The sequence below is a fragment of the Durio zibethinus genome, chromosome 23 (assembly GCF_047325235.1).
Source record: "Durio zibethinus cultivar Kanyao isolate XHJ-2024 chromosome 23, ASM4732523v1, whole genome shotgun sequence".
In the NCBI taxonomy this organism is placed as follows: Eukaryota; Viridiplantae; Streptophyta; class Magnoliopsida; order Malvales; family Malvaceae; genus Durio; species Durio zibethinus.
The window spans coordinates 8,471,174-8,493,951 of NC_143184.1; the positions used below are offsets into that span (position 1 = coordinate 8,471,174).

General features: G+C 33.5%; 2 protein-coding genes and 1 pseudogene across 3 annotated transcripts; 2 read left to right on the forward strand and 1 right to left on the reverse strand.

Annotated features, from left to right (window-relative positions):
• Positions 1-244: 244 nt before the first annotated feature.
• On the reverse strand, positions 245-3,256 carry LOC111314524 (WRKY transcription factor 1-like; annotated as a pseudogene). The gene is made up of 5 exons (XR_016332874.1): positions 2,979-3,256; positions 1,704-2,268; positions 1,450-1,618; positions 1,218-1,376; positions 245-1,024 (listed from the first exon to the last, which is right to left on the reverse strand). The product of XR_016332874.1 is annotated as a WRKY transcription factor 1-like (transcript).
• Positions 3,257-3,368: 112 nt separating this feature from the next.
• On the forward strand, positions 3,369-5,229 carry LOC111314523 (DGCR14-like protein). Its single transcript, XM_022915955.2, has one exon. It carries the CDS (start codon positions 3,469-3,471, stop codon positions 5,005-5,007), a length of 1,539 nt encoding a protein of 512 aa, XP_022771690.1. The 5' UTR covers positions 3,369-3,468; the 3' UTR covers positions 5,008-5,229.
• A 14,606-nt stretch (positions 5,230-19,835) lies between these two features.
• On the forward strand, positions 19,836-22,416 carry LOC111313519 (BTB/POZ domain-containing protein At5g48130-like). The gene is made up of 4 exons (XM_022914206.2): positions 19,836-20,022; positions 20,109-20,178; positions 20,365-21,516; positions 21,748-22,416. Exons 1-4 carry the CDS (start codon positions 19,922-19,924, stop codon positions 22,414-22,416), a joined length of 1,992 nt encoding a protein of 663 aa, XP_022769941.2. The 5' UTR covers positions 19,836-19,921.
• The last annotated feature ends 362 nt before the right edge of the window (positions 22,417-22,778 follow it).

Consider the following 22,778-nt stretch of genomic DNA (forward strand, 5'->3'; position numbering starts at 1 on the left):
CATTTTACTTTCTTCTAGTTTGCGGTGGAGGTATGGAAGCAAGGGGGTGGAAGCTGGGAGTTTACATGGGGATTGGACAATGGTGATAGATGATTTGGCCATTCCAATTAAAGCATTTTACTTGTGAGAAATTGCATAGCCTTAGAACCACAGATTTGTCCATAACCAATAAGATGAAAAATAACTGCAAGAATGCCCTCTTTAAAGATTAGCAGTGACACCTACTGTATATGTGATCTTACTGTAAGATAAAAAATACCACATGTTTAATCTGGCATTATTTAACTGGTTAAAATAATTTTACACATGGGTGGTTTGCCAATATATTATTGATACACCCAACCAACTGCAGCCCCTACTTCAAAATCCTGAAAAAGATCCATTTGAGAATACACTGCCACTTAGGACCATAATTAAACTATTACCCTCAGTTCAGCTTTGGACAGGTTCTGCACTAGGCATTTGTTGCTCATGAAAATTACACTCAGAACGTGGAGTCATATGAACCATCTGCTTAATGCAAACAGTATCATTTTCTGATTTCGTTTCTAATTTGCTGCTCAGTTGCCCATTTTATGTATTCTGAGAACTCAGTTTTACTATGAACAATCATATCCCTGCCAACTGCATCACTTTCTTTACAGGGATCCAACTTCCCACCCCGTTGCTCAGTAGACCCACTTTCAGGACCAAATAGAGGTGCATCAATCATACCAACACTTCTGACTTACTTCTTGACTCACCGTTCAATTGCTCACTTGATTTATTCTCAGCTCCAGAACTAGAATGAACAGCCATACTGAGGCAGACGGTCTCACTTTTTTCTACCTTGGTGCCTGATTCGTCATTAGGAGCTGCCAAATGATCATTTACTCCCCTTGAATTGTGAGTAACAGTCCTATTTGGAGGCAAATCATGGTCATGTCGCCCCTCATATGTAGTTATAACCAATTTAGCATCATGAGAAGCCCTCTCTACATGTTTCTTGACAGGGCATCCAGGATTTGAGCACCTGTAGTAACTCCTACATCACAAGTAATATGCATCAAGCGCTATCTATGCATTAGAGATAAGGAGGCATCTCCAATTAAGATGACGATATATCTACAGTTGGTGTAACAGCGTAATCATCACAATAGCAAATGAGCAGAAATAAAATGTAAATTAGAGAAATTTAAGTGTTTGAAAATTGAAATGTGCACAAACTTGATACATACCTTGGATTTGGATTGCCTTTAACTAATTTCTGCCCATATTTGCGCCAGCGGTACCCATCATTTACGATGTCAACCTCACTCAGAGTCTTAATAACCATTCGTGATTCACTGGTTGGCTTCTCCATCAGACATGCATCAGCATTACTATTTTCTTTCTTCCTGTTTACATTTATGGCTGTTAAACAAAGGTTAAGAGGATATACAAACACACAAGAGAAATAAACTAAGGTACCTTCGTTTTGAGATGAGATGATCATCATCACTATCAGCAACATTTTCTGTCCTACTTGATTTTGATGGTGCACCTTTTACATCTTCACTGGCAGCAACAGCTAAAGGCTGAGAACCATCTCTTGGCTCAATCTGGCGAGGTGTTTGGATATGTGCATCCAATGACTTGTCTTCAAATATGAAGTCAGTTGAAAATTAGGCAATTGATACTTCATTAGATTAGACTTGTCACAAATGATTAAGATGCTTTCTTACCTTCGACAACGGTTGGAGAGGCCTTATCTGGTCTCTCTTCAACAACGGAGACAACAAATCCAACAGCTAGTGGAAGGTTCAGTGGCTTTGGATGATCATGCTGACCAAAATATACAGTGTCAACCATTTTCCCATTATGTGTACGTTCTAATTGCTTTTTCACTAGGCAGTTTGGATGTGTACATTTGTAATAACTTCGAACAAATTCATTTCCTTTAACAAGTTTCTGCCCATATTTACGCCAGTTATACCCATCCTCTGATGCTTTCTCACGTACTACAGGACTGCTCCCTTCTGTACCAGGCAATGGAGAGGGAGTCAGCAATGTTTTCTCGGATATCATAGAGGAAGCATTTCCTCCTTGCTCCAGTTGTGAAGGATGTTCCCCAGTATCAGGAAGCAGATCTTTCTCTGATTTAATAGAAAGGGTTCCTTCTCCTTGTTCAGATAGTGCTGAGTGACTTTTACTATCAAAGATCTGTTGCAATGCATGACTTCCAGCGTCTAGGCTCTGTAATTTATCTGTACAAACTTCATGTGTTACACACTCCTCCGAAGAAACCATCTGAAATAAAGAACATCTTATCAGTTGAAGGTATTTCAGAAAAAACCCAAGTTACCATAAAAATATGCCTCTATTGCTAGGCCAAACTTGAAAAAGGCATTTGCAAAAGACTTTACATATACTTAAACAAAAATATGTACATGACTTAATGGTGATCAGATAATTCCAAATAAACTGGCTGAATCAGTGCAGCAAGCAACATATATCAGCCGTTAGTATTGAATTGCTCAGAAAATTAGAGTATAATCATATGATATTGCATCAGGTCATGACTGGCTCGCTTGATTAAGAATTTCAGAATTATAACTAACAAAAGACAGGAAAGGCTTCCAAACGCCAACCAAACAATCCCTAATTCAACTACTAACAGAACGATGAAATTTGTGAGGTTAATTTAATATAAGAAAAAATTCTAAAGTTCGTTACTAAAGGAAACACAAAACAACCATCAAATCACCTGGAAAAAACTCACTTTAAATATGAAATTTAAGATATTTCAACTATTGAGAATTTAATTCAAAGACTATGGTTTTCCAAACTCTTTCGCTCTTTTTCGTCGAGTTTCTCAGCAAACAGAGTACGGAAACAACTAAGAGCCATAATTTCCAGAATTACGCCGGCAAACGCTAGATTCAATTCAATTCACTCCAGCACAAAAAAATTAGGTAAAAGAAACAAAAACTGAACCAAGTAAACACAAAAAAAGTTACCTATGCAATTGTCGAAGAGACCATCAAGAAACACTAGCCGAAGATTGCGTGGAAAGCGCGTGAGTATACAAGTCAATCAGCGCCGTAGATCACACCAGCTATCGTGATTGGACCGGGAAAGTGAAAGTAGGTTAGCTAAAGGGTGGAAGTAGAGTGGGGAAAGAGCGTTTCAGATTTGTTAAAGTCTAATAAAAAAAAAAAAAAAAAAAACACAGTCGGGCAAGGAAAGGGGAGGAGAGCTTTGGGAAAATAATAAAGTACCGTCAGTAACACTCAAGTATCTGTGTTTCCTTTGTCTTGAGACGCGGTTATTGGTTGCTTATTGGATTTTTTTCTTAATTTTGACTTTGTCGTGGGTCCTTATTTATGCTTATATATATGGAACCCATTACCCACTAAAATTAAAATTAAAATTAAAGTAGAATACGTCATAGGGGCGAGCCCTAAAATCAAATTTCAGTTCTCTGAAAACCCTAATTTCTGAGACACCATGCTTCTCTCTCCAGGTCACTCTCCGCGCCATGTTTCATCACCGTCTCCATCTTCATATTCCGACAACTGCCTCCAAACTCCCAACGCTTCTTCCTCAATCACCCCGAATAATCCTAGCAAAAAACGCCCCCGAGTCCTCGATGAGGACTCCTACGTCGCCGCCATCGAGAAGATCATCGAGCGTGATTTCTTCCCCGACATTTCCAAGCTCCGAGATCGACTCGATTGGCTCGAAGCCATCAAGACTGGCGATCCGATTCAAATTCGTGATGCCCAGTTGAAGATAATCGAACGCCGTGGCAAAAAGGTAAATAATGTGAATTCCGATGGTAGAGGTCAAACTCAAACCCCTGGTTCTACTTTTATGAGAAATTTTACTCCTTTTGATGAATTTGATGGTAAAACCCCCAAAACCCCAGGTGTTTTAGGTAGGGAATTGTCCGGTGAGGGTGATTGTAGGGAAAGCGAGGGTGAGGTCGATACGAGTTTGTCCTTAGATGAGTTTTTTAGGAGGTATACGAGTGAGGATAATGATAGTTTTTCAAAGATTTTAGAGAAGGTTAATAGGAAGAAGAAGGAGAAGTATGGGTATTTGACGCAGAGCGAAGAGGGGGAGGAGGATGTTAAATTAATTGCGGATGTGAGAAGGGATAGGATTACAGATGGGTATGGGACGTCTGATCAGCCAACGAGCACATTGGAAGGGTGGAAGTATACGGCCAAGAATTTGTTGATGTATCATCCTGCTGATCGGGGTGAGGCTCCATTGACTGAGGAGGAACGGGCAGTAAGATTGAAGGGTTTGACGAAGGAGGTCAACCGTGCTAACACACGTTTTCATGGTAAAGTGATGGATTCTAGGCCGAAAGATGATGGATCTGTGGAGGTGCTCTATACTCCTGTGGCGGGTGCAACTCCGATGCCTATGTCAGGTAGGGATGGGGATAAGGGCAAAAAGTATGATCTGGAGGATTTGAGAAAGACCCCACATCAGTTTTATGTGGAATCTGGGAAGAAAGCAGAGAATGGTTATAGTTTTGTAAGGACTCCATCACCTGCACCAGGTGTTGATGAATCCCCCTTTATTACATGGGGTGAAATTGAAGGGACACCTTTGAGGTTGGAGCCTGAAGATACACCAATTGATATTGGTGGTAGCGGTGATGGGCCTCATTTTAAGATTCCTTGTCCGCCTGCCAGAGATGTCAAGGCGCACTCCTTGTCAAGGGAAGCTGCTCGGAAATTGAGAGAGAGGTCGAAGATGTTTAAGAAGCCACCATTGCCATCGCCATATAGAGGTGGCAGTGCTAGTCCAAGTGTGCGTACCCTTTCTCCTGCTGCCCAGAAGTTTGTAAGAAATGCAATTGCAAAGTCCTCTTCTTCTGTGGATGAAACTCTTCGTGCCAGTTATCGAGGTGCAAGCCCTGGCATATCTACTCCTAAAAGTGTAAGAAGTGTTTCAAGGTTCGGAAGGGATGGCAGCATCGATTCCAGGTCACCTTCTGTAAGGGAGGCTTCTAATCCTCCAAGGGAATAGTTGTCTTAACTGATCAATGGTATTATGGTACCATGCTGTCTTGTTTATACCAACTCCTAAGCCTTGAGAAAATTTGTTTAATGTACCATTTCAGATGTTTGTCATTATCTTGGTAATTTTGGTTTTTTAAATGAATATAACAACGTTCAAATATTAAAAAAGTATTTTAGTTTCATAATTCTGATTAACTGACGTTGTCTATGATATTTTCTTACTCTTCAACCTCTCTCTCTCTCTCTCTCTCTCTCTCTCTCTCTACATTAACTTCTCTGAATTTTGGTTTATAAAGTTGGAATTAGATGGTTCTAATAGTACAGCCAACTGTCTAAGGGGAGACGAAGGTGCCTATACTCTGCGTATTTTAGAATAGCATCTCATGTGCTAAATTTGTAATGCAGTTTAAATTTATTTGAGAATCTTGAAAAGTGCCATATGAGTTGGCCCTTTTGTATGAAAAGGGGGGAAGGAAGCCCTTTCAGGGCTAAGCACAACTCTTTTGAGGTTATGATTTATGAATAGGTGCCAACTTTGCGTAACTGGGGGGACTGTTATTGCTACTCCTAACAGTGTACATTTTCAAGGTTGGTTCAGAAGGGATGAGATCATAATTTTAGGTCACTTTCTGTTAAAGAGGTTTCTAATCCTCTATGATACTGGTTGTCGCAACTGATTTGTTATATAATTGGTTTTTTTTTTTTTTTTTTTTTCAGTTATAACTTCCCGAACCAAGGTACCGGAGCAACCAGTGAAGTTCTTTTACGATAACTATATAGGGTTCTCATTTCTTTGCTTCTAATTACTATATTGCTACGTATTTGGGAAGTTTTCTGAACAGATTTTGATAACTCAGCCTCGTGTCATGTCTCCGATAGACTACAGTGATCTTTTCAGAATTATCTTTAGGGACCTAGTTTGTTCCAGAAAATTTAAATTCTTTTTAGACGATTAAGGACACATTCAATGGAAGATGGAACAAAAAGAGACCCGACTAAGATGAGAAACAACAACTATTGTCATTGCCACTTGCATGTTTTATATACTATGCTCTGCTGAATGCGTCTTAATTTCGTTTAATCAGATACTGAGGCATTGGCTCCATCGCTTATCAGAAACTTTTGCCCGTCTAGGTTCCCTGATCTTTCCATTTAATGGTTTACACCAAACAAAGACGGGGGAGTTCCAAGTTTTCCCGTGAAATACCCCTTGCCTGTAATTGCACATCTGAACTGATCATGCACTTTATTCTCTTCTTTGGTATGTTGTTTTGGTGATCTTGCTTCCAATTCAAAGATCCAGAATCATAACCAGGTTCTGACTAGGGATGGCATCGGGTCGGGTTCGGGGCGGGTTTTACTCGCCTCGAACCCGACCCGATTTTATGTTTTAGCATACCCGAATTCGACCCTACCAGATTTTTTTATATCTGAATCCGATCCGAACCGACACTATGTAAATTGTATCCGACTCGACCCGAAATTAATAAAATATTATTTTTTAAATATAAATATTTAAAAATATCATTATATAAATATAAATATATATAAATAATTAATTAATTAAAAAATAATTTTTTATATAATATCGGGTCGGGTTTTAGACATACCCGAACCCGACCCGACCCAGATTATTCCCTAACTATATCCGATCCAACTCGAAAACCGAAATTAAAAAAAAAAAATCCGATCCCATAGAATGGGGTCGGGTCGAAACCCGTCGGAGATGGAGTTGATTGCCGTCCCTAGTTCTGACGAATGTAAATAATTGCAAGTTGACAATTAAATCTAGCAGTTGCAGGAAGATATGAATATATGTTTTTAAAAAGCAAAAAGACAAAAATTATTGCTGGACCAAATATACAATCAAAAAAACCTACAACCATCGTCATTCGTGACCATAACGCTCAAGATGCAAAACACGTACGTAATCAATAATTAAAAAAGATTACAACAAATGAAAAGGGATAAAATATAAAGTAAAAAGCTGTTTTTATATAATGATTTTAGTTTTCTGTCTAAAATTAATAGTTTAGTTTTATCACCTAGTATTTACTGAATAAAACAAAATTTCAATTAGTAAAAGGAGTTTGATTTTCTTATCTTAGACTTAGAATTTATAGAATTATATTAAAACTATAATGCATCTCAAAATCAAATGTGAAATCAAAATCTTTAAAACAATCAAATGGAGTTTCAATTTCACAAAGTAAAATTCAAACCAATAAAAAATTAATAATTCAAAAGCTTTCTTAAAAAAAAAAATAACTTTTTACCATTGATGTCGATGTTATTTTGATATTTTCAACAAATAATTACTAAGCTTTACTAAGCTACCATTGAGAAATATTTCCAACCTACAAATTTAAAAATCATAATTAAAAATACATGCACATATGTAATCGAGCTAACAACAAATAAAACACATATTTTTAATACTATGATTAATATGATGTAATTTTATTTTTAAACATAATTGATTCAATTATTCAATTTATATATTCATTCAATTCAATGGCATTTAATTGAGCAAAACTTAATGCATCAAACCCTTGTAAACCATGAAACATATGTGCTTACTGAAAAATAACGAACAAAAAACCTACTCAAATTTCACATCTTGTAAATGAATAAAATTATATACTATCACGAAGTTTACAGATTTATTGACAAATAATATATGAATGTTATATAGCAATCCAAGAACTTAAAATAAAATGTATATATATATATATATATATATATATATATATATATATATATATACACACACATAGAATACTTTATCAATAACTTGCACTCAAAATCAAATTCACCAATATGAAAACGACATATGAAATGTTCCCTCTTAAAAAATTTCAGATTCTCGAATTAACTTGTGTTCCACTTTTAAAATCAATTAACTAAAATTGACAATAATAATGACCTAATTAACTGAAATAAAATAAATTAAAATAAAATTTATGTACAAAGAAGTGTGACCTACCATGTCTTCCTTTTCGGGGACTATTCCAAAAGGACACCTAAAAGGTTTATGAAACACTTTCATGTGCTTCTCCATTTCTTACAGTTGAAAAGCTTGCCCACATCTGTCGCAATGCACATAAATTTTAGTCTTTCTAATCCTAAAAATAATTCCACAACCAACATGTGGACAAACAACATTATGCCTACTACACCATGCTTTATGTAAAGTTACACTCTTTGGTATAAAATGCTTGCAATACTGATACATAAAAAAATCAAACATATACAATCACAATATCAAAACAAAACAAGTGGTGACATAGACATGTTGATCTACAATAATATGAATCTAAATGTGATTGAAGTAGATAATAAAAATGAAGCTGGAAATCCATCCCTTTTTTTGCCAAAAAAGTTGGAAAACCATTGTTATCAACAGTTTCAAAGATAACTAATTGTAAAAAAAGAAAAGGCTCATCGAAGAATCTTGAAATTTAAAGAACTATTCCTACAAAAAAAGTCGCATGAGAGTAAAAAATCCAAATAAGCACTAAAAAATAAATTCAGTAAAAAGGGATGATAAAGAAAATTACATTAATTACAAAAGTTACTTCACCTATACCATTATTTAAAAAAAAAAAATTAAAAAAAGAAAAGTTTAATAAAAATATCTAATTTTTTACTTAGATCTTTTCTCATCATTTTTCTTGTTTTTAACCTTATAATTAAAAAATTTATCATGACTAAAGGAAGACTGTAAAATATGAAAAAATTACATAATCCAACAGATTACCTTACTAGCCACGAAGAACCGTGATAGGTTAGACCATTGTGGCAATAATGGTGAGTTGCGATGAAAAGGAGATTTTCAAAAAATCAATCAAAAAGTAAATAAGAAAGAGTGGAGGAAGGAAGATTGGTTCGGTAATGAAACGGTGGCAATGACAAATAGGATGGGGACGGGTTAAGTTTTTTGCGTTTAGATCCTAAGCTCTAAGGATTTTTTTTAATACATAAAAGGTGAAAGGGAAGAAGTGGCTAAATTATGGAGTAAAACCGTTACTAGGATGATAGTGAACAATGACGCCCGGCGGTTGCTGACTGAAATTTATTTTTTAGAGAGAGAATAGGTTAGAAAGGGAAAGAAAAAGGAAAATGAAATGAAATAACCCAAAAAAGAAAGTAAAAAAAGGGCAAAAGAGTAAAATATTTGTCTCACGAGGATATCCCAACTGTTTTAATCATTCTCACTCATCCAATTTACCCTCCAAAAAGACCTTTTTATCCCAAAAAAACAATGAAAGAAAAAAAACTGATAAGGTGAGAAAAAAAGGGAAAAAAAAATTAAAAGCCGATGACGAAGACCACTCCATAAGTCTATGTTCTCTACAAAATTCATTGTATGGATACGAGGCTTCTTCAAATATGGTTCCATGCATGCTTGTGACATGCCTTTTTCTTCACAACTGCAGCAGCTTTCGACAGTTTGACACGGAATTAAAGTTTGGTTTGGAATCAAGTGCAGCTCTAGTGGGAGGCTAATTGTTATAAAAATTTGTACCAACTGATCAAGGTATCCATTTAGGTGTCAATAGTGTGGTGCGTTTTGTGATTTTTAGTCACTGAAAAAATTTGATTCAGTAGCCAACTGGCCACTTTTTTTTTTCTTTTATTCTATTTTTACCTTTTACATAATATTGTAATTACTAAAATATTTTTTCTTAATAATTTTTCTTTTTTCATTCTTTGATATAATATTATTTTTGTTACTTTTTAATTATTTATCAATAAAATTATTATTTGATATAAAAATAATTTATATCTTTTCTTAATAATTTTTCTTTTTTCATTCTTTGATATATTATTATTTTTATTACTTTTTAATTATTTACCAATAAAATTATTATTTGATATAAAAATAATTTTTTAATAATTTATTAATTTTATAAATGTTAAATCATGTAAAATTTTTATTACATATAATTTTTATTTTAATATAATTAATAATTATTTTTTATTCTCACTTCAATTCCTCTCATCGCTATAATTATTTTTTTATTTAAACACATATCTCATTTTTAATTTTAAACTCATCAAAATTAATTTTATCTCCAATCCGAATGAACTCTAAAAGTTTCGTAACACAACTCTGATGCGCGCTGCTATATATCCACCTAATATTTTGCATAGATCCGTGACATTTAAAGTACCACGGAACGGAAGCCTAAACAGAAAATGCATCTCCACCCCCTATTCATACTGTATGTTTTGATAATGCAATCTCGACTCTCGAATCCAAGCAAAATTTTCACCACCTGAATCCTTTCGTATGATCAATGCCTTAATCTTCAACATGTTTCTGATTCTTTTAATTATATTTTTCATATTAGCATTGACAGTTTTGTTTTTTTTTATTCTTCAAATTACTAATATTGGATTTAGTTTCAATTCGATCGAGGTTTTAATCATAATCCGTTTCTCCAAGATTGAACTGTTTCAAGTGAATTCTCTATTTGGATAATAGTTTTTGCAAGTATAATCTGTAAATAATATCTCATGATTCTAATCTTCGAAGATGCTGACTGCTAGTCCCATCCCAATATGTCTGATCGAGAGATGGAATTGTATGTCGAGGTTGATCCCACTGGAAGCTTTGGGCGCTATAATGATTTGCTTGGTGTTGGTGCAGTAAAGAAGGTTTACAGGGCATTTGCTCTGAAGGAAGGAATAGAGGTGGCCTGCGATCAAGTGAAATTGACTAACTATGCCTGCGATCAAGTGAAATTGACTAACTTTAGTGTAAACCCTGTGCTGATCAATAGGCTTCATTTTAATGTTGATAATTTTGTTTTGCTATTAGTTATATCGGTCAATACATTTCAGTATTAAAATATGATACACTTAAAGGGTAATTTTGATATTAAATTTAATATTAAATAATATCGATTGCTTTTATTAGTTTTAGTTGATTTTGATAAATTTTGGTTAATTAACTTATTTCAATCAATACGCGAATATCAAACATGTTTTATAACTAGCTTATTATCTATGCAATAAACATACTATTTTTATTTTATTTAAATTTAAATAAAAAAATAAAAAAATATTATTTAATTATTTACATATTCAAAAATATATAAAATATAAATAATATAATTAAATTATCAAATCATAATAAAAATAAAATTTTATATTAAAAAATTGACAAATTTTAAAATATACATAAATAATATTGAAAGAAAAAAAAATCTAAAAGGTATTGGAAATAATATTATTAAGTACACTAACAAAGTATTAAAATAAAAACTAAAAGACTATCACTTCAAATTAATTTTGTTCAATTTGCATCATCTCCAGCTCCTCTTATCATTTTTATACACCTGTAAATTTATGTAATTTTAAGATAAATTTTATTTATTTAAAAAAAATAATGATTTTAAATGTTTAAATAATATACATGATAAATCACATTTTTTTAAAAAAGAGTTTTAACAATATTATGATTTTTAATATCTATATAACTTTTCAAATATTTATGACTTTCAGTTGTTTTAAGATTGACATCTGATATAAAATTATGTTCCTATAACAACTTAAATGAAATAGTTCTAAAATTTGAGTAAGTAATGATATTAAATTGTAAACAATTATTTAAGAAAATTATTGAAAAAGATTTTAATGAAATGTATTAAATTACTTATTTTTTGTATTTTTTCAAGTAAATACCGATTGTAATCTATATAAAGTATCTCGTGAATATGTATAACAATTAATCTTAAACCTTCATGAAAAAAGTTATAATCATTTAGTTCTACCTTAAAAATATATGAATAATCTATTAATTCTTCCAATAATTTTTCTAGTTTGACATGCCCATCTTCCCATGAATGAGTTTTATATAAATTTATTGGTTGTCATGGGTCTCTTTGAGAATCCAATGGTTGATAATAGCGTGGTTAAACCAACTTGAGAGTCAGGTAAATTGGATCTATTCTGTTGTTATAAATGGACTTGGATGTTCTTCATTTATCATCATTTATGGGTGAAGAAGGAATCAAATAGACTTTACTAAATGATAACGTGTTTTGAACAAGAACACAGGGAGTTCGCAAGGGAAGCTGTGAGCAAAAGTCATGTCCTACTGAAGAACGGTGAGTTAGCTGATAAGCCATTGTTACCCTTTTTCAAGAAAGCAACTAAGATATTAGTTGCTGGAAGTCATGCTAATAAATTGGGCTATCAATGTGGAGGTTGGACCATTACATGGCAGATTCTTAGTGGCAATGATCTCTCAAGTGGTACTTTTTAAATTTACACTTAAAACAACTAAAACATATATATAGGTTTTGTTGGTCCAAAAGTTTTGACAAATAAAATGACTCAGAAAAGCATTTAAGTTTTATTATTGCCTCCGTTAAACTTGGTGGCATGCTTGGAACTTGATAGAACAGGATATAAAAGTCATTTGATCAATTATAAAGATATCAAGCATTGAATATTTTACCACCTTAAATCAATCCAAGTGGTAACTGTCATTTGAATTATTGTGAGAATTTGTTAATGTTATTAACAACTCTATCTCAAGGGCTTAGCTAAAATTGAAATGGATTCAGTTTGGTTGAGTTGAGTTTAATCATTGTTGAAGCCTTTATTTACGATGTCTTATGGTTTCGCGTATCATGGAAGAAATAATCTATCAGAAAAATGTAGACCAATCTTTACTAGCCAGGGTATTATCAAATGGAAAACTTTTCCATAATGTTAACTTAGAATGATTTGATGGAATACAATCAGCATGAACAGGTACCACTATCCTCTAGGTTATTAAAAATACGGTTGATTCAACCACTTAAGCTGTCTAAAGTGAGAACCTTGATGCAGACTTTGTCAAGTCCAACAAATTCTCTTATGCTGTTGTTGTTGTGGGAGAATCCTCGTATGTAGAAACAAATAGTGACAACCTGAATCTTACAATATCTGAGCCTGGCCCAAGTGTCACGGGTCGAGACTCAAGCTCCGAACCCGCGTGGCTCCGGAATTCGGGCATTCACCCTTCCGACGTTTCAGATCAACCTTCCTGCCACGGTTCACACCCTTGTGAGGTATTGTCCGCTCTGGCCCCCCTGACCTCACGGTTTTGTCCTACAAAAGGCGCCTCACAAGACGGAGGTGGTGTGAACTCTTTTATATCCCAGTGACCTTCCTATTATGATGTTCGATGTGAGATTCAGGACTCCCCCTTAGGTCCGTGACATTCTCCCGCACCCAACCTCGTGACGCCCTCGTCACGGAGGCCGGCTACCCTGCTTACCTTCCTCGAGGCGCTCGACGTGGATCGAACGGTTTAGGGCTGGTTCTGATACTACTTGTCACGGGTCGAGACTCAAGCTCCGAACCCGCGCGGCTCCGGGACCCGGGCATTCACCCTTCCGGCGTCTCAGATCAGCCTTCCTGCCACGGTTCACACCCTTGTGAGGTATTGTCCGCTCTGGCCCCCCTGGCCTCACGATTTTGTCCTACAAAAGGCGCCTCACAAGGCGGAGGTGGTGTGAATCCTTTTATATCCCAGTGACCTTCCTATTATGTTCGATGTGGGATTCAGGACTCCCCCTTAGGTCCGTGACATTAGCACTATTTACAATGTTTATGAGGCTGTAAAATGTGTTGTTGTGGTCATATCTGGTCGGTCGGTTGTCATACAACCCTATCCCTCATCAATTGCTACACTTGTAGCTGCTTTGCTTCCAGGGACTGAAGGCCAAGGTGTTGTGATGTTCTGCTTGGTGATTATGGGATCATTGGCAAGCTTGCAGGGACATGGTTCAAGATTGTCGATCATCTCCCTATGAATGTTGGCGACCCACATTACGACACTCTTTTTCCATTTAGATTTGATTTTAAATTACTTAAAAATTGGTTTTAAATAGAGATGATATCATATAGGAGATAAAAATTTTATTCAAATTTAAATGGTCTTTTATTTAAATTTTAAAATTTTAAATAATTCAATAATTTTTAAAATATATCTTTTTAATAAATAATTTAAAATTAATAAATATTTTATGTGTCATTATAAAAAGAAACTTTAGAAATTTTCCTACATGTTGAAAAATGAAACTATCCACATAGGCATCTAAGTCAACAAATTTTATTAAGTAACTATGTATGTTGTAATATAATATATATAATTTTTAATTTATCTTTTGTTATTTAACTATTTTTAACCTAATAAAAATAAAACAAATTGACAAAATAACCTTTGAAAGTTAAAATTTTCTGCTTTTTACTGTAATTTATTTTTTTATACTTTATGTTTTCAAATCAAAATTCATGAGTATTTCAATATCTTTCAAGAAAGTAATTGTACTTTCTTTCTAAAATTTAACAATCATAAAACTAAAGTTAATTTTTTTCATCTCTTTGATATTATTTTTTATATTTTTAAACTTATTTATTTGATTTTTAAAAATATTGCATTTTTGTTTTGTAGATTATTAATAGTATAATTATATACAAATTTATGTATATTTATAAATATATTTGTACTAAATAAAAATATTCAAAATAATATACCAAAATAACTCATCTTTTCACATACCATTTTATATAAAAAAAACGAAACATTATCTAATACATTATTAATAACCTTGCTTCAATCCGATAAAGAAAAATCTTTTACGTAGTGTTTGGATAAATATTAATAAAGGAAAGAAAAAAAAGAAAAAAAAGTTTTTTAAAGGAAAAAAAATGATATATGTACTTTTTGTTTGGATAATTAAAATTAATAAAAAAAAATTCTAATAACCTTTATTTGAATAAAAAGTGAAAAAAAAAGAAAATGACTTATTATAGTAATTTTTTTCACTTATAATTTTTTATTATCTATGATTTTAGAGCACTCTGAATATAATAATTTTTTTATAAAAATAAAATTTTTTCAACTTTCTTTTTCTTAACTTTTTGCTTTGGGGTATTAAAAAAGTGAAGATTATAAAGAAACTAAAGATTATTGAATTTTACTTCTTTCCTTTCCTTCAAATTAAAAATTTATTCAAACAAAGAAATGATTTTTTTGTTTTCATTACTTTCATTTATTTTCCTTTCCTTTCATTTATTCAAACAAAGAAATGATTTTTCCCTTCCCCTCAATCCAAATATAGTTTTAGAGATTAAGAGCAGACAAAACAATTAAGGTTCTTACTGGAGGTCCCATTAGAAAATCAAAATTTATTGTACTGGAAGTTCCTGAATAGCTGCAGAAGTTCTCAAGAGCTCCTAGAGACTACAACTGCAAGTTTCAAGTGTTTTAATTTTCTCTGTTCAGGTGAAAATTGGCGACCTGGGATTTGCAGCAATAGTTGGGAGAAGCTATATATGCTGTACATTCCATAATAGGGACACCAGAATCTACGGTACCCGAGCTGTGTGAGGAAGATTAGACTGAGATGGTTGACATATATTCTTTTGGAATGTGTTTGCTTGAAATTGTAACAATGGAGATACCATATAGCGAATGTAATAGTGTTGCCAAAATATACAAGAAGGTCACCTCCAGAGTGAAACCCCCTTGAACTCAATGCTAGATCCAGAAGTGAAGGCATTTATCGAGAAGTGCAAAATAGCCCTGCCAAGGGCAAGACCTTCAGCTTCTGAACTTCTCAAGGACCCCTTCTTTTCTGACCTCAAAGACGGTGAGACTGATTCAAATTCTACTTGATGGCTTTTCAAGTGAACTTCTACCAGCGTATCAATGGTATTCTCTCAACATTCTCAGGGATGTGAGAGCATGTGAGAAGTGAGTCTCAGCTAACTCTACCGCTTTTGTATACACAAAAACTGGATGGCCAAATTAAATCAATCCTATGTTTTCCAGGTGGCAAATTTGCATTGCCACTTTGAAACCCTGTTTTGCAGTTATAATTTGTACTATTACAATCATTTAATCAATCTTGACTAGCTTATAACTGTTGCTTCATAGAAATTTTTTAGGGATCATTCTAGTAATTTTATGAGTTGCCCACTGTTGTACATTGTTTCTTTCCTTTCAACTATATTATTTCTATTTGTTAGGTTGAGAAAAAAAATTAAAAAAATTGAAAAACTGATTTAAATTGTAATTGTAGACATCTAATTTGGTTCAGGTTCGGATCAATTGGGTTTGGTCCAAATGGGTAAGCTCAATTTTGTTTTATATTTTTGTTATTTTTATTTTATTTGTATTTTATATTTTATGAATATATTTTTTTTATATCCTATGTATTTATTATTTATTTATTATTACTATTTATTAATATATATATTTTTATTTTATTTTTCCTTTCTTTTTTCTCTTTTTCATTTTATTTTATATGTATTTTTATTTATCTAATTATATATTTATTTATCTATTATTATTATTATTGTTTATTTATTTATCTTATAATATTGTTGATTTATCTTATTTTTCTAATTATCTTTTTTTATCTGATTTTTATTTTGGAAGGTTGAGATTAAAGGCTGAAGAATTCTACCGTGAATGGAGATTCAATTAGAATCCAGATTGGATTCAAAGATTGAATCTCCATCCAAAAAGAAATAGGGATTGATCAGAAACTCTTTTGATCAATCCCTATAAATAGGTATAGAATACAAAAGCAAAATACAAGAAAAACAGTGAGCAAAGAAGTTGTTGGTTGAGAGAACAAGAGCGTATAGAAGGCTAAGAAAATGTTTAGAAGTGTTCTAAGAATTAGCAAAAATTTTTTGGAGATTTTTGAAGATTTTTTTTCTGGGAATTTCTGGAAAATTTCCAGATTCCAATGATTTTTCCGACGAATGTTGAATTTTTTGGCGATAATTCTGGCCAACTTTGAAGTTTTCGATGAGTTGTCCAGTTTCCGGTGAAGGATCCCAGAAACCGACTAACTTTTTGGCGAACTTCCGGTGAAAAACTCAGATTTCGACAAAAAATTTTAGAATCCGATGAATATTCAACCGGAGTTTTTCGACCTTTTTAGAAAGAAGCGAGAGAAAAAGGAAGGAAAAGAGAGAGAGGAGAGAAGGTTTTTGTCGAAAAATGAAAGAAACAGCCTTATATACCCTTCCAAAACGATGCCGTTTTTGCCTTAAGTGACTTAGAGGATTTGCGTGTTTTGTCGAGATCCGACCCGAACCGAGCGTCGACACATTTCCTGACCAGCGCGTGTTTTGCCTCCCCGAGCCGTTAGCCGAGCCGAGCCGATGTCCCGAGCCGCTTCTCCGAGTCGTTTCTCTTCCTTGAGCCAAGCCGTATTCCGAGCCACTTCAGTTTTTTTTAATTAATTAATTAATTTATTAGATTAGGTTTATTTGATATTCTTTTATCTTTATTTTATTTTATTTTTATTTTTGTTTTACTTTTATTTATTTATTTATTTATTTATTTATTTTCACTTTTATTTTGTTTTATTATTCTATTTTCTTTAAATAAAAATAAAAAAAAATATTTTTGGGGAAAAGTTGAAAGTATCAATTTTCCTCGAAAATCAAAGTTTCCAAAAAATATTTTTGAGAAAAAGTTGAAAATATCAATTTTTCTTATAAATAAAATTAAAAAAAAAGTTTTTGAGAAAAAGTTGAAAGTATCAATTTTCCTCGAAAATCAAAGTTTCCAAAAAATATTTTTGGAGAAAGTTGAAAGTATTAATTTTCCTTAAAAATAAAATTTCAAAAAAAAGTTTTTCGAGGAAAAGTTGAAAGTATCAATTTTCCTTGAAAATCAAAGTTTTCAAAAAAATTTTTTGGGGAAAAGTTGAAAGTATCAATTTTCCTTAAAAATAAATTTTCAAAAAAAAATTAATTTTTGAGGAAAAGTTGAAAGTATCAATTTTTCTCAAAATTAAAGTTTCAAAAGAATATTTTTAGGGAAAAGTTGAAAGTATCAATTTTTCCTGCACAAGAACAATCCCTTGCACAAGAACAATCTTTCTTTCTTCTTATTTTTATTTTATTTCTTCTTTAAATAATCCGACGATGGAACCTCTGCAAGTGAAACAGTAGTTTTTCTTGCATACTCTTGAGGTGAGAGAATTTTCTCAATTTTCTGCTAAAAGTATTAGAGTCAATTGAAAATAATTTTCAATAATTAATTACTTGATAAAATTTTAAGGCTCATTGGATAACACAAATTTAAGCTGGTACCATCTTTTGATGGGCGTCGTGAGGGTGCTATAACCTTCCTCACACGTAACCGAACTCCCGAACCTTGTTCTGGTTAGTAGACCTGAACCTATTCTTTTATGGACTCTTAAACTTAGTTGTTCCCTGAAAGGATAGATTCCTTAGGTGACCAATCGCACCTAGATAAAAAAGATTAGTGGCGACTCCTAAAAGTCAATGTCTAGCGATAGATCTTCAGATCTAGACGTTATGACAGTAATATTTAATTTGAGAATTTTTATTGTATTTGGTTTTAGTAATAAAAATGTCTATTTGATTTTAATTGATTTTGATTCATAAAGTAAAAAAATAAAATTATTGGAAATAAATCAAATTATAGTTTTTATTATTTTTATTTTTCATAATTCATAATCAAGATCAGACAACAATACCCTAAACCTAATATTTATACTCTATTCGAACTCGTTCATAGAGATTTTTGTCTTATTTATAAGGATCAAATAGTGTTGAATACATGTATATTAAGAACACATATATGGTTAATGAACTATTGAAGAATTAAAAACCCCATTTGATGTTATGGAATAAAATAACTATGTTTCTGCAGCTTTAAAGGGAATCACATGTATAAGCTGTAGTTTGTTACTGTTTGGCATTTACTTTAATATCCCACCACCATGCCAAGATGAATTTCAACCTACAAGTACACACATATACAAGCATAAATACATTTTTCATTAAAAAAAAGTTGTTGTATCAAAGGGTATTAATTATTATCAAAATAAAAGGAAAAAGAAAAGTTTTGGGATGGAGATCTGCTGGAAGAAAACAAGCAAAACCCTCTCAATCTGAGCAACCCTTTTTTCAGAAGCCGTGCCTTCTTGGTTGTTAGCATACGCTACCAACGCTCACAAAACTTCATCCGCACTTCATCACCCACTTTCCCTTTTGTTTTTCTTCTCTATGACAACTCATAAGATCTCCTTTTTAACCCTTCCAAACCATGCAATATTCTATCTTAAATATAATAATCAATCAAGTTTTACATATGTTCCTTACAAAAATGAAATGACAAATAATTTATAAGGGAATAGTTATAGATATTTTGAGGCGTTAAATGCATATGTTTTAAAATTAAAAATATAATATTTTATATACGGTTTGATGGATACAAATCTTTTATATTTTTCGATTGAATTAGTAAGTGAAATTCATTTAATCTATCAATGCAAAGAAAAAGAGAAAGAATTATCAACATTTTTGAGGTTTTCAAAAAATTTTTCACCACATCAACATGTGGGTCTTTGACACAAGAATGCTCAAACTTTTTTATGGAAGGCTTATAAGAGAGGATACCATATTCTATGGGCGGAGGCCAAGGATTGGTACAAGAATTCAACTTCTCAGCATTCGAGGAACGTTTTTGAAGCCTTAAAATTTGGGTTTTGAGTTGCACTCGTGTGCATGATCTGACTTCGACTGCATAAAAAAAATATAGAACTATTGTTTGATTACTGAAACATATATAGCAAAAACATGTGTTGGTAAACAACCTGATCAAACCACCTCTTTTCCTTGTCAGTTCTCATTCTAATCCTACTTCTTTCCACTTTCCACTGTTTTGCTGGATTCTAAAAGCTGTGATACTATTTTTTTTTTACTTCGATTCTTGAGTCGGATCTCAATCAATTTATTATTGCCAATTGAAAGAGAGAAATGAAACTCAGGAGTGCAAGTGCATGTTTGTATTTGCAGTAATATTAACTTGGTTGCCATTGCCAAGTTCTGGTCTCAGTTTGTTTTGATTCTTGTGAACTATGACACTGGAAGTTTCCAGTCCAAAAGATAGCTCAGTAGCTTCAAGTCCTTTTCCTTCAGCCAATGTCAGTGCCCTGTTGAAGATTAGGATTATTGCATGGTAACAGTAAATGCCTTTCTTGTTCTATGTATTCATGTATACATTGCATTTCTGCTGAAAGACTCATGTTAGTTGGATCATTTCAGGAGCAAAGAAACTGGACTGCCTGTTTCTATGCGTGTTCGAGTTGGTGAAAGAACCTTCAGCCTGCATAAGGTATGTGAAATAAGATGCAATGAAACTCAATTGTTTCTGCTTAAATACAGTATAAGATATTTAGTTTCACAAATTAAAGTCCAATGGTTAACTTGTTGCAGATGCAGGCATGCTTGCTACTTTTAGAATTTTCTATAACAAGGTTTATAAATTTACATTAATGTCTTGTTTCTATGTATTCTGCAGTACCCATTGTTTTCAAAGAGTGGATACTTTCAGAAGAGGCTGACTGAATCAAATGAGCTTGAGCTACCACATGATTTCCCTGGAGGACCAGAAACATTTGAGATGATTGCATTACTCATCTATGGCTCCACCACATTGATTGACCCTTTTAATGTAGCAGCCCTGAGGTGTGCAGCAGAATTTCTTGAAATGACAGAAGAATATTGCATTGGCAACCTTTGTGAGCGTTTTGATCTTTATTTGAACCAAGTGGTTTTGCAAAGTTGGGATGATACACTGATTGTTCTACAGAAATGCCAAATGTTGCTTCCCTGGTCCGAGGAGCTGCTGATTGTGAGCCGCTGCATTGAGTCCCTGGCCTTTATGGCCTGCATGGAAATTCTTGATCCAGAGAGGAGAAGGGACCAACCAGTTGTTACATTAGAGGCATTGACCGGTGAACCTTGGAGCTGTGAAACAGTGAACGCACTTGCAAGTAAGGACCTATGGATCAAAGGTCTCATAGCTCTACCATTTGGATCTTTCAAAAGGATAATTGGATCTTTAAGAAGGCAAGGAATGAAAGAAAAATATGTGACTCCCATCATCGTCTTCTATGCAAATAAATGGGTACTCTCCAAGAAGCCGCGCCAATTTTGGGAGAACTCAGGTGAGAAAATTGGAGACAGTGACACAAACAACAAGGGTTCTGTCATTTTACAAGGGATTCTAGATTTAGTGCCCACTGGAGAGAAGGCCAGTAGGGCTATTCCTGTTGGATTTTACTTTTCATTGCTTTCTAGATCCTTGGAATTTGGTTTGAGAAGTGACAGCAAGACGAAATTGCAAGATCAGATTGCATCTATGTTACACTTTGCCCAATTGGACGATTTTCTCCTTCCACAGATTGGAACAGAATCCCTTTTTTCAAGCAAGAAGCTGGCTGCAATGAAGAGCATATTTTCAACTTTTGCATCATTTAAGATGGACACCAACCCTACTCCTTCGGGGACCAACTCGATTGTTGCAGAATTATGGGACACATACCTTGCCCAGATAGCTTCTGATCCAGAAATGAAGCCCAAAAAGTTCATGGAACTCATTGAATTATTACCAATATCTTGCCGTCAGAGTCATGATCAGCTTTATAGAGCAGTGAATGGCTTCCTCCAGGTTAGTTTTTTTTTTTTTTTGGGTAAATTTCAGCCAGCCTCAAAACCATATTGCAAATAAAAACAGAACCAGTTTGCTAAAACCATATTTCCTTAATTAATTTTGAGTGATCTGAATCATATTGAAGACTAAGTTTAAACATCAATTTGAGGTCAATCTTGGCTTGGACTAATCCAACGTTTTTAAGTTGCAACCATACTTGGAACTAACTTCGCTCCACCTATTGGTCAGGCACATAGAGATATAACTCAAGAAGAGAAGGGATCAGTTTGCAAATACATCAATTGCCAAAAACTTTCACAAGAAGCATGCATAGAGGCCGTTCAAAATGAGTTGATGCCATTGCGTTTGATTGTCCAGGCTCTTTTTGTTCAACAGCTGAACACCCATCAAGCTTTTAAAGAATGCTCGGACTCATTTAGGTTCACAGAGCAGTTTTCCGGAAGCCTATCCAGCTCAAGGTGTCCAAACTCAAGAAGCCTAAATCTAGGAGAAAGCCCATGCAAGGATGGAGCAGAGACAGACAGCAAAACTTTGAGCTTGTTGCTACAAAATGACCTTACAATGGAGAGGAATGATGAATCAACTAGCTTCAGACTTCACAACCTTGAACAAGAGCTCGTGTCCTTAAAGAAGAGCCTTCAACGGCATAACATGTCAAAGAAAACACATTCAAATCCAAACAAATCGCAGAGTACAAAACCGTACGGGTTAGAAAGTAGATCACTAAGCAAGAGAAGGAACCCTCCTGGAAAAGTAACAGGTTGCATTGGTTCTGTGAATTTTGCTTCACAAAGAAAATATGCTAGTAGGCTAATTAATATCATTCGTAGATTTTCATTGTTTGGTATTAGAAAATCTAAAAGAAAGTCAGGAGCTAGTGGGATCTGGGCTCAGTAAATCTAGCAGATTAAAATGTATGAAAAAACAGTATATGCCATGCTAATCATTTTGTTCTTAAACGCCATTTTAAGGGCGGGAGATCATTAAAATGTTCAGCTGATCGATTAGTTTCGACCATGGAGAAAGATAATTGTCTCAAATTTTCCACGAAAACCTGTGAAAGTTGCTAAGAGGGTTCAAATTATTTCAAAAGCTTAGGTTCTGCAACCTGATAAGAGAAAGGAAATTTAAAACAAAGTAAAAAACAAACTCCAGGACTATTGCTTGATCTGAATTTTAGTTCGGGCAAATATAAAACACGAAATTTGGACTACGTGATTTCTATCAAATCAGACTCTCTGATTTTCATCATTCACACC

Excerpts from the sequence above, each read along its gene's own strand:
- LOC111314523 (XM_022915955.2), top strand. The coding sequence starts at position 3,469 with ATGCTTCTCTCTCCAGGTCACTCTCCGCGCCATGTTTCATCACCGTCT.
- LOC111313519 (XM_022914206.2), top strand. The coding sequence starts at position 19,922 with ATGACACTGGAAGTTTCCAGTCCAAAAGATAGCTCAGTAGCTTCAAGT. Across the intron at positions 20,023-20,108 it reads AAGATTAGGATTATTGCATG|GAGCAAAGAAACTGGACTGC; the intron begins GTAACAGTAAAT and ends GGATCATTTCAG. Across the intron at positions 21,517-21,747 it reads CAGTGAATGGCTTCCTCCAG|GCACATAGAGATATAACTCA; the intron begins GTTAGTTTTTTT and ends CCTATTGGTCAG.